Below are 19,047 nucleotides of genomic sequence, written 5' to 3' on the forward strand. Positions count from 1 at the left end.
ACAAATCACTTAACCTGCCATTGAATCGATTTGAAATACAGTATATCCAAGTGTGTCTGTTTGTTATAATTGAATATTGATCCTATCCTACATATAAAAGTATATGTGCTGTAAAATAATTAAACAATTGGTTTTTCTTCCATGCTTTCATTTTTGAATCTTGCTTGCTGCACTTTAGAGTTGTGGGTTGGACCACTGCCTACCCCAGTAGGCAGTGACACACGGCAAGAACCAACTTGACATACTGTACATGTAATTGAGTTGTAGGATGATACAAGAGTACCTTGGGAAGTACATGCAAGTCAAGAACAAATTTTCACATTCAGTGCAGACAGTAATTTGGCTAGACCTGGCCAATTTCAGGGCCAGGATAGTGTCTGGTTTGGTGAGATGCTGCTTCTGGGTTGAACAGGTTTGCAGAATTAGTAGAATTGTATTTTCATTAAACTATTCATTAAATATTTTTTGTTTGTCTTTTTCTGTTTTAAGTAGTGCAACTGCACTCATCCTAAAAGTGGGGTTTTGGGGCATCATGGGCACTCCAGTGGACTTTCTGCAGGCGTAGGTGCATTACCAAACTGCTGCGTGGGAGGGGCAGTGAGTGGCACGACTGAACATTGCTGTGTGGCACAGCTTAGAGGGAGCAGAGGCTCTGGCACTCTGTTGGCCCCAGTTTGTTATCAACCATCATTACCGTCAGATGCATTACGCACTGTGTTTTTGGCTATTCTCTGTGTACAGTAACCTTTTAAGCCTGCTGTTGTTGTTGTTGTTGTTGTTATTTAACAGTTAATTCTTAATTCAGGTATTCTGCTGATGCTACTGTGCACATGTGTTATTAAAAATATTGTATAAAATTACCTTTACACTATGTGTATAAGGTGTATATGCAGCATAAATAAATTTTGTGTTTAGATATGGCTCCCATCCTGTTATATATTCCAAAACATGAAAATATCCAAAATGTTTCTGATCCTGAAGTATCAAAACTGCTAGCATAATCAATTTGACTAAATTCTCTTTTCAGATATAATGAAGCACATTAACTTACAAGAGAAAAATAGTGGCTGTAAATTACAATATGAGCTGTATACTTATTTAATCATAATTACAGATGTAGTTTTTGGATTCATTGACAGTTTTCAGAATTACAAAATATCTTTATAACAAGTCTCACCTTAAGCTCCATTTGTAGCTTTACAAGTGGTATTAATCATATCTGTCTTGCTGATTTGTCTTATCTGTATTGTCTGTGATAAAAGGAGCAGAGATGGCAGTCATTGTTCAGATTTTCTTGCTGGGAAAAGTCACATAATGTGGATATACAACAAATGAAAAAATGTTCACTTTCCTTTGGACATATATTGTTTAAGACCAAACTGTTCTCTGCCCAGAGGGGACTGGGTGGTCTCATGGTCTGGAATCCCTGCAGATTTTATTTTTTTCTCCAGCCGTCTGGAGTTTTTTTTCTGTCCTCCCTGGCCATCGGACCTTACTCTTATTCTATGTTAATTAGTGTTCCCTAATTTTAATTATTTGTTTTGTCTTTTTTCTCTTTCTTCATCATGTAAAGCACTTTGAGCTACATTGTCTGTATGAAAATGTGCTATAGAAATAAATGTTGTTTTTGTTCTCAATTACACACTCCACTAATAATGAATTATTGTTAGTTTTTTTCTAAGGGTCTGTGTTTTTTTAAGTGTATTCCAATTGCTTTTTTAAATTCATTACTTTTAATTTGTAAAAAGTAGTGTGATTTGATACTGAATAATAAAAAGCCTTTAATACTTTACATTTACAAAAAGTATCCAATTACATTTGAATCTAGATCCAAAATGGGAGTTACTTTTCTCCTAAGGTTACACACAACTTATGGTCAGAAAAAGAGAAACATACCTGACAAATGGTTTCAAGTCAATGTAAAGACTAAGCCTGCTTTGTGGCTGCTCATTTCTGCTTCTAGGGTCAGCCTATTTCTGTGTTTATTGTTTGAGAAAGGATAAAGATTAACTGAACATTAGCATCTCCACAAACATTCCCCTCATCATTAATATTATATTAATGACACTAAAATGAAATGTAAAATCGGTATTGTCAACATTCGTCTTTCTTCCTCAGTAAAAAAAAAAAATTGTACTAGTCTGCCAGTTTCTCTAATTCTGAAAATGATAATACAGCAAACAAGTTTACCAAAACTAAAAATATTGCAATATTGGTGCCTCAGAACTGTGACAGAGAGAGAGAGTTTTTGCAGTCTTCTTGTGTTGGGACGATTAAGACAGTGCTTACCTGTTACAACGCACCTTTATGCAAAAAAAACGGTTAATCTTGGTGCCTTGTTCCCTAGCAGTCTCTCATGCTGGCATGCATTAACTCAAAGAGGTGGGGAGCAAGACAGTAGCCTTGGACCCCACAGATATGAATTGGCTCAGACGGTAGCCATGGAATACAAGAATAAGGTCGGGAGAGTCTGACAGTAGTGAAGACTTGTTGCCAGAGCCCTGTGAGATGGAGCAGTGCGACTGAAATGCAGCCTAGCATGATGTCGGGTTCAGGTGATGTGTAACTAATGGTCCTTTTTAAGGCCCACTCCCCTGTTCTCTGGCTGACAACGGCAGCACTAGTCTATGACTACATTGCCACAGAACTGTTTTCTATTGAATATTTTCAGTTTTATTTATAGCTATGTGACTTAAATTAAAGGCAAGCTTTAATTTGAGGCAGCATTTTATCTTTTTATTTTAAGAAGTGAACTTTTCCAGGACTGCCACAGCCCCCCCCAAGTGCAGCCTGGCTGCCTTACAGGGCTGTGGTCACCAGTTTAAAAACCATTGTTCTGTTCCTACACATTACTAACTATACCAGAATCAATGTAATTAGTAGAAATAGACATTAAGCCCGTTACAATAACAGGCGCTAGAACAGTAGTGCATAAACATTAGCAGGAACAGTCTACAGTATATTAAATGGCAAGGGGCCAAATAATAATAAAAATAAAATAGAAACATATATGACAATACAGTAAGTATAATTAATATTGCCTTAGAGTAAATCTTTGTAACAATCTGTAAAACACAATATCTGAAGATATTGAATTTAGGAAAAATTTTTTATTTTCTTACCTCATGAAATTTTTCTATACAATTTCATTATAGACAACATTTCTTGTAAATATTCTGTCTGAGTTTGGGAACAGTTTGTCTTGATCAGAACCATCTACAACCTTGACAACAACATCTAGAAAACTTCTAACTCTTGATAATGCAATATATAACTGACTGTGGCTGAATACTGGTTCTGCCAAGGTTTGCTCTTCTGAGACTTTCTCTTTTAGCGTTTTTCTGACGTTCATTTTCTTTTTCTTCAATCGATCTATTTGCTCGTATTTTTCTTTGTCTTTCAGCCTTTCTTTTGTTTACTTGTTGAGTTGACCGTTCTTCCAGGAGATGTTGCTTATAAAGGATTTGATTGTCTGTGTCTTTTGTCCAACTTGACGTGTCCTTTTTTTTGAGTGGCATGTTGTTAGTAGATAGGTCCAAAATATTTTCTGTTACAGTAACACTGGCTTGTATGTGGCTGTAATATGTGTCAATGTATTGTTTGTCTTTAATTTTCTCTCACAGTAATACTGGTTTGTATTTCCATAAAATGCCTGTAATTTTCTCTGACAGTAATACTGGCTTTGATGTCCGTAACATGACTTTAATTTTCTGTCACAACAGTGGGCAATCAGCAGAGTGTCCCCAGCAACTGATGTAATGTGCGGCGTGTAGCTGATAATCGTGTCTGTGGCGTCTCCCCAGCAAGTACTATTTAGTTCCCCAGCAAGTATTTTAATCTGTGCTGGCGTGCAGCTGATTATTGTATGTGTGGCGTCTCCCCAGCAATGGATTTTATGTGCGCGGCCGTGACTACCCAATTAGCACTCTCCCCAGCAATGGTGTCTTTAATTTCTTATTATGCGCGGCCGTGGCAGGGCCATTCACTGTTTGCCCTGTGTGTTCCAGTGTGTGTGTGTGTCCACGATGCCATGCGCATGGGCGGGGCACGGTGTGATGCAAGGCAACTTCAACAGAAGACACACACACACGGACACCTGGACGCACACAGGGGTTTTATTAAAGAGGATGATGATTAGGAAAGTAACAATCAAAGGAGAAACCTTTGAACAGCTCCACTCCTGCTTTATGTGCAATATTCTCCTCTCGTCTCTGGTCTGATTTGCCGGCTTGAAATCCAGTTTTTGTAGGTTTATCTCTGATGCTAATGTGCTGGTTTCAAAGATGGTCTTTGGTGTGGTGCTGTATCAAAGGCTTTTTTAAAGTCAATTAGGCTGTGTTCTTTGCTTTTGTCTTCTGCCCCTGCTAACTGTATAAAAATAGCTTTGTTTTTTTGTTGGTAGTTCTGATGAATACTGTATTAATGCACCCAGTGTGGATGTTACACTCATAAAATTATAATGGCTGGTGACTTTAATTGAGTTTTAAATCCACACCTGGATAGGTCTTCAGCCTTCAGGGATATCATCTAATACTGCAAAAATAATTACACGGTTTGTGATGGATCAGAACTTATCAGACGCAATGAGGTTTTTAAATCCTTACCTTAGAACATATTCCTTCTTCTCACAAATTCATCATTGTTACTCAAGAATTGATTATTTCTTCATATACAATCATTTTTCGCCCATTATCAAATCGTGTAAGTATGACACTATTGTTATCTCCAACTATGCCCCTCTGATAATGGAGCTTAACTTACTATTCCCTACACGCTCATTTTGTAGCTGGTGTCTTAACTCACTGTCATTAGCTAATGAGCACTGTAACAGAATTCTTATCTAAGCAAATTGATTATTTTCTGGAGACAAACACATCCCCAGATATCTCTGCAGGAATACTTTGGGAAACTCTTAAGGCATTTTTAAAGGACCAATTACTTCACAACTATCTCCCAAAAATAAATTGGAAGCCAAGAAGGCATCTGAGTTAATCAGCAAAATTACTGGAATAGATCTAGAATACGCTAGGTCTCCAAAATAAGGCAAATTATAGGAAAAGACAGGTTTTGCAAATCAGAATTTAACCTCTTGACTACTAAACAAACGGAACAGCTCATCTTTAAATTGCAACATCATTATTATGAACACGGAGAAAAGGCCAATAAGATTTTAGCTTAACAAATCCACATGACGTTAAGATACAAAGATCTAGCTGGAAGGATTGCGAAAGTGCTTCCTTCTGTAATATCACAAGACCAAACCAGATTTATTAAAGGCAAGCATTTATCTTCTAATCTTCAGAGTTTGTTTAATATATTCACCCATTAAATCTAACATCTCAGAGATCTTACTATATTTGTATGCAGAAAAGGCATTTGACATGATTGAATAAGATAATTGCACAAATTTGGGTTCGGCTCAAACATATGAGCGTGGATCAAACTACATTATACTAGTCCAGAAGCTTCAATTCATATTAACACTACTTCAAACTAGAACGTGGTACTTGTCAAGGATGTCCCCTATCACCATTGCTCTTTGCAATCACCATTGAGCCATTGGCTATTTATTTCATAATAAAAAGGAGATAAAAGGGATTTTCAGAGAAGGACATGAACAGAAAATATCACTATTTGCAGATGATATGGTACTGTATATATCTGACCCACAAAATTTCGTGCCAGCAGTCCTAAATGCACTGACAGATTTTCAAAAGATATCTGGACTCAAATAAAATCTAGCATACAGTACTAGACTGGACACCTTCCCATTTATTTTAGCAGATCATTAAATATCTAGGGGTAAATATCAAGCTGTTCTTCAACAATATTTTGTTGTCTGCATGGAAAAAAATAAACAAGATATGAATAGATGGTCCACCTTCACATTAGCAGGAGAAATCAGTACTGTTAAGATGAACATCCTTCCCAAGCTTCTTTTTCTATTTCAAACCATTCAATCATAGCCTCATTTAGCTGGAATTCATAACATCCACGTATCAAAGAGGGCAACTCTACAATGACCTAAAGCAGAAGAGGGCATAGCACTACCAAACTTTCAATTTTATTACTGGGCAGCAAATGCACACGCCATAAAGACCTGGACTTCGACACAAATTGATAACCATATGCAAGCCTGGTCTACAATAGAATTAAAATCTTGCAGTATTCCCTGTTCTGTGCTCCAGTAAATGCAGACTATCATCAATACACTAATAATCCAATTGCCCTTCATTCACTCAGAATATGGAATTATCTAACTCTATATTTATTTTTCTAGTATCAGAATGTAGTTTAAGTTAATTTGTTTTAGTTTCAATAGATGTATTTGTCATATTTTCTTTTTTTCACATCTTCGTGCCCCCTTTTTTGTTACTTCTCCACAGGTTGAGAACCACCGCTGTAGCCAAATCAATTTGCCAGTCTGAGCAAGCAGATTAACTTTTGCAAAATGATTATCATGTTAAGTTCATTTGGTGTTCATTTTAAAAGATGACAATGTTAAATTACATTTCTTTGTTAATATTGTTTAGTAATTATGATAGAATCTGCCCTGTTCAGTTTTCAAATCCAGGTCACTTCATGCAGACATAAGGCATATACACTGTATTAGGAAAGAGTTGTACAGCGCATGGTGGTTAGTGCTGCTGCCCTGTGAATCAGGCATCCTAGGTTTGAATCCCACACTGGTCATTCTGCAGATGTTTTGGTTTTCTCTTCACATCACCAAGTCTCGCATGTTAGATTAATTTCTGATTCTGCATGATTGTGCATTACAGTGGAGTGGGGCCCTGTATACCAGCCTTGTATTTGATGCTGTCAGTGCAGGTTCAATTTATTTAAGCAAGTTTGAGAAGGTTATGTTCATCATATTAAATGCAATTACCTTTTGATACATATATTCATAAAGTGAGGGGTCGGAAAATCGAGAGTACACCTAATGAGAAGGATTTAGGAGTCATAGTGGACTCTAAGCTATCAACTTCCTAACAGTGTTCAGAAGCCATTATGAAGGCTAACAGGATGTTAGGTTATATAGCACGATCTGTGGAGTACAAGTCCAAGGAGGTTCTGCTCAAACTTTATAATGCACTGGTGAGGCCTCATCTTGAGTACTGTGTGCAGTTTTGGTCTCCAGGCTACAAAATGGACATAGCAGCACTAGAAAAGGTCCAGAGAAGAGCAACTAGGCTGATTCCAGGTCTACAGGGGTTGAATTATGAGGAAAGATTAAAAGAGCTGAGCCTTTACAATTTAAGCAAAAGAAGATTAAGAGGTGACATGATTGAAGTGTTTAAAATTATGAAGGGAATTAGTACAGTGGATCGAGACTTGTATTTTAAAATGAGCTCATCAAGAACACGGGGACACAGTTGGAAACTTGTTAAGGGTAAATTTCGCACAAACATTAGGAAGTTTTTCTTTACACAAAGAACGATAGACACTTGGAATAAGCTACCAAGTAGTGTGGTAGACAGTAAGACGTTGGGGACTTTCAAAACTCGACTTGATGTTTTCTTGGAGGAAACAAGTGGATAGGACTGGCGAGCTTTGTTGGGCTGAATGGCCTGTTCTCGTCCAGATTGTTCTAATTCTAATTCTAATTCTAATTCTAATTCTAATTCTAAGTGCAGTACTTGGCTATTACTTTTCATCATTTTGGGAAAGTGGAGAACTCTGCTATTTTATAGCTCCAGGAAACTGGAGTCATGTCTCTGTCCTGGCCACTGATCACATTGAGTTTATATGTTCTCCCCTTTTTTAATGGGCTTTTATAAGCATCTTTGTCTCTTTTTGCATCTCTGACACATAGAAACTATATTAAGGGTGGTTTCTGCCTTACTTCAAATATTGCCACCAGCATAAGCTCTGTAATGGAATAAGGAGGTTTCAAAATTAAACTTTCTTGCCAAACACTCATATGTATCTACCTCCATCCATGAGGTCCAAGGCCTCCTTGAGTTCAGCAGAGGAGGCTGAGGTGCCTCGTCAGCTGTGAGGAGTGGAAAATGTAGATTGTCAAAATGGTTTCATGTGAGGGACAAAGTGGTTAGGAACAGGAGTTCTTTATTATTAATTTGAGAATCCATAGATGCTGAATATGATTTGCCTAACTGCAAGGATTGTGGCAAATTTGTCACACTTCCTAAGTGTTAATACAAATGGTTTACTGGGCTTAGCATCTGATGTAATAATGTGCCCTTATGTGGTGGATCAGAAACTGTGCTCTTTGAGTCAATAGAGCATCATCTTCATTTCTGACCTTAACGCTGTGTAGCCTGTGGTCTTTTGTCACTCAAAACAGGGAGTGAAGTGTTTCCAAGATGGAAAGTCTAATTTCTAATTTAGGGGACTTTGGGGTTTAATATGAAATTGGTGAGAAAAGTAAGTTATAGTGAAGTCCTGGATAAATCCTTTCAGTGCCTTTCAAATTGAACTGTAATTGCCCCCTGAGCCCAGGTTAAATGCAAGTAATCTGCCTGATTTGTTTATAAGCGTTTCACAAAAAGGCTTGTTAATGAAAGAGAAGTGTGTATATACGAGGTGTGATCAAAACGTATGGTAAATCTTGATGCAGAGCATCATCCAAGAGCAACGCAAAACAATTCAGTGCAGGTTCTGACATGTCCATCCTAGAGCCTAGTTTGTGAGAAGTTTCAACTTGTTTGATACTGTCAGTCGTTTCTGAGCCACTGTTGAGTTTGTCGTTAATATTGGATTAACATGAAATTCTGTTTCAAATTGCAAAAAGCTGCAGGAAACCCATCAGATGTTAAAATCGGTTTATGGTGACACTGCACCGACAACTAAGACTGTTTACAAATGGTTTGATCAATTTCATAATGGATCTGACTCGGTTAAAGACAAGAAAAGATCAGGATGTCCTTCAACATCAATAACTGAGGAAAATGTAGAAACGGTTTCATTCTTCATCATGACAACGCTCCTTGTCACACATCCCGGTTAGCACAACAGTTTCTGACGAATAAAAACATTACACTGTGTCAACATTCACCTTATTTGCCGGATCTGGCACCGTGTGACTTCTGGCTGTTCTTTAAATTGAAAATGACCATTAAAAGCAAACAATTTCAATCCATTGAGGACATCCAGGCAGCCATGACAGCCCAACTAAAGACACTATCGAAAGAAAACTTACAGAACTGCTTCGCAAAGTGGCAGGAGTTTTAGGATCAGTGTATTCGAAATGGAGGAGAGTATTTTGAGGCTGACTAGTAGTTGTAAATCTTTTACTGCAATAAGCGTTTCTTTTTGAAAACATTGACCGTATTTTTTGATCACACCTCATATATATGTGTGTGTGTGGGTGTGTGTGTGTGTGTGTGTATATATTCAAATCTTGATTATCAAGCAGTGAGGAAAAAAGAGAGTTCTATTAGTGAACAATAAAAAATAAATAAATAAATAAATCTTTACATTAAATTAAGGTCAGCATAAAGTTTACATGAAGAAGCAATGGAGTACACAGTGTGCTAAAGCAGCAGAGATGTCCTTTTACTGTCTGATGAATAGTTCATAGTTATAGCACTTAAGGCAGTGTCATGATTTTCTTATACAGTCAGTCCTCAACATGTGTGCGTTTAACTGCCTTTAGCCTATTTCAGCAGCATCTTGAAGCTAGCTGTATTAGCTGTTAATTGTGCTCAAAGGTTCTTCCATTAAAACACATACAGTAAATATCTTAATGTTGATGCAGCAGTTTGTTCTTGATATGTAATATGTATCCTAGTGACAAAGCAAAGACCACATTTATTATTTCTTTGTATTTAGGCAAAACAAGGAATGGTCGTGTGTTTTTTATACAGCAAACATTCTTACTGTTTCAGTTTTGATCACTTTTTGAAAAATTATGACAATCTTTAGTTATCCTGAGCATAATGGGGAGTGATTACTAATAAGATGCTTATAGGCAGGGGCATAATAGTACAGTGAGATACTTTGTTACTTTTTAAACATCAGCAGCTGATTTAGGGAGGAATGATCCCGTCTTTATATTAACTTTTCATAATGGGTTATTGGAAGAACTAAACATTAGCAAGTCAGAATTTGTTTTTTTAGTCTACTCCTTATGCACATTACTCAGTTAATAGACAGAAAAAAGAAAAGATGTTTTAAATCATCTACTGTTCCCACTTCTGTCTTCTTCAAAAGATTCACCTACTCCTGTTGAAGAGTGCAAATCCACTTTGACTAAATAAAAATGACAATGCCACATTACTGGGGGTTATATTTTTGTTGTCGAGATTTAGGGCATTTAGTTACTAAATGTTTAAAATTGCTGGAAATGTAAAGTGTCCTATCCTTGTATGCATTCAGTAGGGTGGATGATAGTAGTCAGTTATTATTATGTTAACGGTCTTTCGATTTATGTCACTTTGAATAGAGCTACTTGTCTTGTAGCCTTAGTATTTTTGGGGTGGTGGAGCATTTCAAAAGCTCTGAACTAATAAGTAATTTAAAAATTCAGAACTTCAGTTGATAGTAGTACTGTAAGCAAATGGGTGACTGAGTCTGTGACAGTTGTGTTTATTTAGGTGAGTTATGTTAGAAATTAACTAAACTTAATTAATTAAATTAATTAAAGTAATGCTTTTAAGTAGTACTTATTTTTTAGCTGTTGAATGGAACATGTCAATGAATTAATTTATTATTTGCATATAGTCAGATAAAAAATTTATTCCATGATGATTGCTTCATTCTTTATAAACCCTTACTGAAATCTTCCCAAGGCAAATGGGGGTAAACTCCCCTGTGCCTCCCAACACGGACCTGTAAGTGCTAACAAGTTTCGGCTTTAGTTAGCCATCATGTCAGTGCTACCTCTTTAGCAAACTACAACTTTATATTAGCAATAGACTAGTAGTGCACTTAAAGATAAAGGAATATTTTATAAAATATCACTTCTATAGAATGAGGATCAGCCTTATCACACAGATCCAGTGGGATTGTTATCACAACCTTCATCCTCAGTAGTTGGACTGTTAGACTGTGATGTTTAGTCAGTGCAGTAACAGCCGTACTTAAGGGCAGCATCATAATATAGGATAATATATATATATATATATATCATAATAGAGGATACTGCCAATGATTATTTTGTCTCCACATTTTAAATTTAACACTTTAAATAATAAAGATTTACTTTGCTTTGCTAAAACTAAGCTGTGGTAAAACAATAGTGTCTGTTGATGATTAACTTACAATGGTTCTGCCAATGTTAACCATATGTAATTAGAAAAATAGAAGAAGAAAACAAACGAGAATAGAATTTTTTAATACACTCAAAATTTGAGGATTTTAATTGGTACAATACTTTTAAAACTTAAAAATTTCCTGAACTCCCCGCTGTATACTGTAGGTTAATATTGTGTAAAATACTACAGCATCACAATGTTTGGTCCACAGTCTGATTCAATGAAAGGATGCATTCAGTGTGGAGGTTTTCCTGCTTTTTCTGTGTTTATGTGGATTCCTTTTGGAGGTCACATTATCTCACGTGGTTGATGGGACTCGTATATGCATACAGTATACGTTGTGAGTGAGTGAAGCTGTGTTTATAAGTCTTCAAGGATGGTTTCCACCTTATATCCTGTATTCTGTTTGACAATTTAGAAAGTACATGAATGGATATGCAAACACACTGTTTATGATGGATTTATACATGTATTTTGTGTATGTATTTATTTATACTTTATTTATAGAATCCATATATTTTTTGAGTCCACATTTTACGTTTTAGCTTTTATCAGCATCCTAAACATGTTGTGGCAGAATGTGCAACAAGCCAAGAATCAACTGTGCCTTTTAATAAGCATACTCACATCTACAGTTACTCAACTCGGATAAACTTGTCCAATGACCTAAAATGCATATCTTTTTAACTCAAGAAGAAACTAATGTACCTAGACAAAAACCACACGAACGCAGAGAGAATGAGCAAACACCACTCAGAGAGTTGCTAGGTTGGGAATCAAACGTGATATACTCTGAAGCGGTGAAGCAGAAATGCTGTGCTACTTATATTTAAAAAAATGTTTTGCTTGAGAATCAAATATTAAAAAAAAACACAACTTTTTCATTTCTGTCAAAAACTTTAGGTGTTCTTTATAGATTTTAGAGTGTTAAATCCAAATCTGGCAACTACTCTAGCTTCTGAGATATAAGGGTATATAATGAAAACAAAACACTATTTCTTAGGGAAAAGTATATTTTAAATTATTTAGACTTGAAAAAATGTAAATTGGGTGTCTGGGCTTTCCCTTAAAGATAGGGTGAGAAGCTCAGTCATCCGGGAGGGGCTCAGAGTAGAGCCGCTGCTCCTCCGCATCGAGATGAGTCAGATGAGGTGGCTCGGGCATCTGATCAGGATGCCTCCTGGACGCCTCCCTGGTGAGGTGTTCCGGGCACGTCCAACCGGGAGGAGGCCCCGGGGAAGACCCAGGACACGCTGGAGGGACTATGTCTCCCGGCTGGGGTGGGAACACCTTGGGATTCTCCCGGAAGAGCTGGAAGAAGTGGCCGGGGAGAGGGAAGTCTGGGCCTCTCTGCTTAAGCTGCTGCCCCCGTGACCCGACGCCGGATAAGCGGAAGAGTGGATGTAGGGATGAAAATGTAAATTGCACATATACAGTAGTTGTTTTAGGTACAATTATTACTTGCAAAAACGAATCACTTGGAAGTTTTCTTTTTTCTCTTATAATCCTCTAAAAGTGTCTCATGGTGAGACAACTAACAGATGTCTGCTAAATTAACTCACTTTGCATTAAAATATAATCTATATATATCATTCACTGAGGGCATGCAAGACAGTGAGCACAAGCAAGACAGAGCCCCGCCCGCCAACTCTAAGACCATGGGATACGCTCGACAGAGCCCCGCCCACCAACTCTAACCCTCCTACCGTGTCATAGGATACGCACAATAGAGCCACGCACGCCAACTGTACCCGTCCTCCGAGTCCGGCATCGCTGTCGAGGCACGCAACAACTCACCAAACACAGCCTCAGTCGCTTTCGTCTGTGCAAAAGTCCACATGCACCTCTGAGCCATGTTGACTTTACACTGCACGCAAGACAGAGAGCCATGATCGCCAATTCACAGAGCCCTGCCCGCCAACTCTAACTAAGGGCAAGCAAGACAGAGAGCCAAACAAGACAGAGAGCCACACCCGCCAACTCACAGAGCCCCGCACACCAACTCTAAGACCATGGGATACGCTCGACAGAGCCCCGTCCGCCAACTCTAACCCTCCTACCGTGTCATAGGATACGCACAATAGAGCCACGCACGCCAACTGTACCCGTCCTCCGAGTCCAGCATCGCTGTCGAGGCACGCAACAACTCACCAAACACAGCCTCAGTCGCTTTCGTCTGTGCAAAAGTCCACATGCACCTCTGAGCCATGTTGACTTTACACCGCACGCAAGACAGAGAGCCATAATCGCCAATTCACAGAGCCCTGCCCGCCAACTCTAACTAAGGGCAAGCAAGACAGAGAGCCACACAAGACAGAGAGCCACGCCCGCCAACTCACAGAGCCCCGCACACCAACTCTAAGACCATGGGATACGTACGCATTTAGTGTATAAATGGACATAAATAATTGCATGTAAACGATTCGCCAAAATCTGTTGTATATAAGCGATACTGTTTAAAATGTTATTGTTTTTTCATCAGAAAACCCGGTTTCCACATCTACCTGTATTAGTTTAAATGGCACTTTTACCACTCGCAATAGAGCAGACGCGCTGACTGGGCAACACAGTGAATGCAGCGTCTATCTATATATGTCTATGTTTTCCGTAGCCTGCTACAGGAAGGTACTCTCTCAACCATTGCCATTGGTTTCGCTCCTTGCTATTTTCGTTATACTGCGATGGTGGTTTCCTAAGCCTTTGTTATACTGAATTCCTTTCTCACCGTTTTCCGTTCCTATTCTTACACCGCTGTAGCGGCAGGCTTCGGCTAGTATAATATATATTTCCATTTGAGTGATGTCCTAGTGGAACCTCTTCTCATGTCCTTCAGGGACTGCTCCCACGTTCTCAGGGGATAAATACAAATGGGAGTACAGAAAATGGATTTCCAAAGATATAGTGCACCAAAGTGCTAGGTAGGAAGAAAAAAGGTCCTCATCTAGTTCCTCATTGTTTTCTGTCTTTGTATTACTAAGAACATTGTTATCACATGCGTTTTTTCAATAAAGGAAAAATATTTTTTACAGTTTGCTTACCTGTTACCTGGTGAAGACAATGGATGTATCAACCCAAACTTGAATATCTCTGTAAAAACATGAAAATAACAATTTTCTCTCTTCTGGACAGTACAAAGGCATCTTTCTACCCTTCTAAATATAAATTCCTGGCTATTTTGAATGAATAAGAAAAGAGATAAAAAGAAATAGAGAATAAAATGTGTAGCAAATATTTCATTTTGGGTTGTTTTAATCTTAACTAACGTTAACAACAGAGAAGACTTTCATTTTTCAATCTTAAAATATAATTCAAATAGTATTCTTAGTATTAAAAATACTATACTTAAGCCATTAAACAGAAACATATTTTTATAAAAATGAACATTTTTTTTCTTTTTCAAAACAGTGTTTTTCACTGAATCCAATATCTCAATTTCAACTCCATTTTCAGAAATGGATTCAGCACACCTAAATCTATAAAGTACATCAATTTTTTGCATAGAATAATTTTGGTTCAGACCAGTGTTATTGGAGTATTAAGCAGAAACGATAACGTCTGCACCATACGTATTTCTTAAAGCATAGGTTTGCTGTTTTTTAATTTGCAGTTGTTTTTTTCAGAAAAAATATTATACATTTATTTGCCATATTTGTAATTGACTTCTTAAGTAAAGCTTTTTAAATAAACTTTAAAAAAGGCAGTGAATGATCTTTCAGTTTAAAATGCAATCTAAATATTGTCAAATATGACACTGAGCACATCCATTTTCAAGCCAAAAATGTTCTTGAGTATCCATCTACATCCAATAAAAAGTGCATTTTTCTAATTATTTTTTAAAAATTCCATGCTTGTTCTTGTTAATTGGTGTTGTCGGATCATTGGTCCTAAATTGAAAACAAAAGCATTAAAACTAATTGAGATTGCATACTGTATATGTAGATAGCATATTCATGTAATTTTCAGGAAAGATAGATTTGGGAGGTTGTACTTTTTTAAAAGAATATAGCTGTGCACTTCACCTCATTGTCTAGCTTCCTCTATAGTGACAACATCTCCTGTATTTCAGTTTTTGTGAATTCTACAGTTGCTGTTACGTTTTGTAGAATGATTTGAGTGAGACAAATAAGCTGTCACTTTGCACTGGCAATATCAGAATCAGAATCAGAAAAACTTTATTAATCCCAAAGGAAATGGCTTATGTTACAACTTAATAACAGACAAGGGACATGTTACAGTGAGAGCAAGTATAAAGTAATCATGTAAATATAAATGAGTATCAAACTAAAGTACAGAATGTTGCATCTTAAGTTAATATTGCACATTTTGAGAACACATAAGGTTATTCTCTTGTGAAGAGCAGACAATTTATTGCACAAGAACAGATAGTATGTTGCACATTTCAAGTACTTGAAAAAATGTACCTGGATATCCAATAAAGAAAAAAAAGGCAATAACTTAAAGTGTGGGTGAGTGACCAGAAAAGGTTAAAATAGAGTCTGATGGCTGTGGGGAAGGAAGGATTTCCTGTGACATTCAGTGGAGCACTTGATGCTAGTCAGTCTACTGCTGACAACGCTCTTCTGTCCAACCACAACACTATGAAGTGGGCGATTAGCATTTTAAATAATAGACCAAAGCCTAGACAACATTCTCTGATCTGCCACAGTTTCCAAGCTGTCCAGTTTCTCTCCTACCACAGAGGAAGCCTTCTGAATTAGTTTGTTTAGTTTGTCTGCCACTTTCATGCTGCACCCCCAGCATGCCACAGCAAAGAAAATGGCACTGGCAACCACGCTGTTATAGAACATCCACAACATAGTGTTGCTGGCACTAAAAGATCTGAGGTTGCGTAGGAAATGCAGCCTACTTTGACCCTTCTTGTATATGGCCAGCAAGTTCCTGGACCAGTCTAGCTTATTGCTCATATGCACCCCTAGATACTTGTACACCTCAACGGTCTCCACCTCAAAACCCCTAATAGACAGTGAACTATGAAGAAATTGAAAGGCAGTATTACGAAAAACAACTTCAGACGTGTGTGGTTTGTGCTGTTTAGCTTCCGTATTAACATGAAAACTCCACCTTCAACAGTCACAGTGAATAGGCAGGTGAACAGGACTGTCTCCTTACCTCAGGAAAAACAGTGTCAAGAATCTACATTATGAGAAAATGTATTACGTCCAAGTATTTTTTGTTACCATGAGTATCCCTCAAAAAAATGGAAGGCATGTGTTCTGAAATTAAAAACTTTTCTGCTTCAAAGTGGATGTATTTGGTAATTTTTAAGGTTTTTGTTTTCACGTTTGGACCATCAGCTTGTTAACAACATTTTAAATCATAAGAACAAGTACATAAAATTGGATAAAAATGTTTCACTTAATGTATGCCGTGATTGGGAGTAAATAGTTTTCGCTGGAAAAATACAACACTTATTGTTTTGCTTGAGAAGTATTTACATGATTTGATAACAGTGTCAAAGATTTGTGGAAACAGCTAATAAATGTTGGAAACATTGCAGAACAGTACAGTGGCGCGGTGATTAGTGTCACTGCCTCATAGGTTGATGAACCAGTGTTCAAATTCAAGGCTGTGTGGAATATGTATCTTTTGTCCACACAAAGTTTATACATCTAATCGGGCTTCCTCCCACATCCCAAAAATGTGTATTTAGGTTAATTGGCACCAAATTTGCAATGAATTGACAAATATGATGTGTTGACTGTTTATGGGCTAGCATCTGTTCTAGGACTGGCTCCTACATTGTGCCCACCGTTAGTAGGTTTAGTCAATGGATCCACATGTTAATGAAAAAAGTAAGTTCAGAAGATGGATGAATGGGAAAAGTATCATCTTTGAACTTTTTCATTATATGTAATAATGTTATTTGTTTCCTATTTTACTTTGAAATAAGGATATTTTTTCCTTTAACCAGGGTTTTGTATTTGTTTTTCAAATGGAATCATGTATTATATTTAGTAATTTTGTTAACATTTCTTCAATTAGCTAACAAAACAACCTAAACTGGTAAAAGAACATGACTGAGAGACTTTTTAACTGCATGCTGACTTTACTGAAAAATGTTGCTTCTACATTAGAAACTACTTCTAATGAGATTTTCCTGTTATTTTAAAGACGGAGTTGGAGAATATTGAAGCAACACAAGGTATGTCGGCAGAGACAGCAGTGACCTTCCTTAGCCGGCTGATGGCTATGGTTGATGTGCTCGTATTTGCAAGCTCTCTTAATTTCAGCGAAATTGAAGCAGAAAAGAACATGTCCTCTGGAGGCTTAATGAGACAATGTCTGAGGCTTGGTATGTAAATCTTTTTAAAATATTTATTATAGTTACAGTATTATGAAATGGTAGGCTGAAAACGTTTTCATTTTTGCTTTTAAACATAATATATGTTTCACAGAGTAATATAGTTATATAAACTGCTCAAAAAAATTAAAGGAACACTTTGAAAACACATCAGATCTCAATGGGAAAAAGAAATCCTCCTGGATATCTATACTGATATAGACTGGGTAATGTGTTAGGAACGAAAGGATGCCACATCGTTTGATGGAAATGAAAATGATCAACCTACAGAGCCCTGAATTCAAAGACGCCCCAAAAATCAGAGTGAAAAAATTATGTGGCAGGCTAGTCCATTTTGCCAAAATTTAATTGCAGCAACTCAAAATTGTACGCAGCACTTTGTATGGCCCCTGTGTTCTTGTATACATGCCTGACAACATCGGTGCATGCTTCTAATGAGATGACAGATGATGTTGTGGGGGATCTCCTCCCAGATCTAGACCAGGGCATCACTGAGCTCCTGGACAGTCTGAGGTGCAGCCTGGTGGCATTGGATGGACCAAAACATAATGTCCCAGAGGTGTTCTATTGGATTTAGGTCAGGAAAGTGTGGTGGCCAGTCAATGGTATCAATTCCTTCATCCTCCAGGAACTGCCTGCATACTCTCACCACATGAGGCCAGGAATTGTCGTGCACCAGGAGCCACTGTACCAGCATAGGGTCTGACAATGGGTCCAAGGATTTCATCCTGATACCTAATGGCAGCCAAGGTGCCTTTGTCAAGCCTGTAGCGTCTGTGTGACCCTCCATGGATATGCCTCCCCAGACAATCATTAACCCACCACCAAACTGCTCATGCTGAATGATGTTACAGGCAGCATAATGTTCTCCATGGCTTCTCCAGACCCTTTCACTTCTGTCACGTGCTCAGGGTGAACCTGCTTTCATCTGTAAAAAGCACAGGGCACCAGTGGTGCATCTGCCAATTCTGGTATTCTATGGCAAATGCCAATCGAGCTGCATGCTGCTGGGCAGTGAGCTCAGGGCCCATTAGAGGACATGGGGCCCTTGGGTCACCCTCATGAAATCTTTTTGGTTGTGTGGTCAGAGACATTCACACCAGTGGCATGCTGGAGGTCATTTTGTAGGGCTCTGGCAGTGCTCATCCTGTTCCTCCTTGCCCAAAAGAGCAGATACTGGTCCTGCTGATGGGTTATGGACCTTCTATGGCCCTTTCCAGCTCTCCTAGAGTAACTGCTTGTCTCCTAGAATCTCCTCCATGCCCTTGAGACTGTGCAGGGAGACACAGCAAACCTTCTGGCAATGCCACGTATTGATGTGCCATCCTGGAGAAGTTGGACTACCTGTGCAACCTCTGTAGGGTCCAGGTATCGCCTCATGCTACCAGTAGTGACACTGACTGTAGCCAAATGCAAAACTAGTGAAGAAACAGTCAGAAAAGATGAGGAGGGAAAAATGGCAGTGGCCTCCACCTGTTAAACCATTCCTGTTTTGGGGGTCATCTCATT

The 19,047-nt window shown here is 38.0% G+C and overlaps 1 protein-coding gene across 15 annotated transcripts in view; it reads left to right on the forward strand.

The window, feature by feature from the left end:
- Positions 1–19,047, forward strand: part of nbeaa (neurobeachin a) — an 894,135-nt gene that overhangs the window by 383,560 nt on the left and 491,528 nt on the right. For all 15 annotated transcript variants that reach the window (XM_039745777.1, XM_039745778.1, XM_039745781.1 and 12 more), the window contains one exon: positions 17,349–17,529. In XM_039745777.1, coding sequence (XP_039601711.1) covers positions 17,349–17,529 — 181 coding nt within the window. The remainder of the gene's footprint in view (positions 1–17,348; positions 17,530–19,047) is intronic.

This window comes from Polypterus senegalus, chromosome 2, assembly GCF_016835505.1.
Source record: "Polypterus senegalus isolate Bchr_013 chromosome 2, ASM1683550v1, whole genome shotgun sequence".
Taxonomy (NCBI): Eukaryota; Metazoa; Chordata; class Cladistia; order Polypteriformes; family Polypteridae; genus Polypterus; species Polypterus senegalus.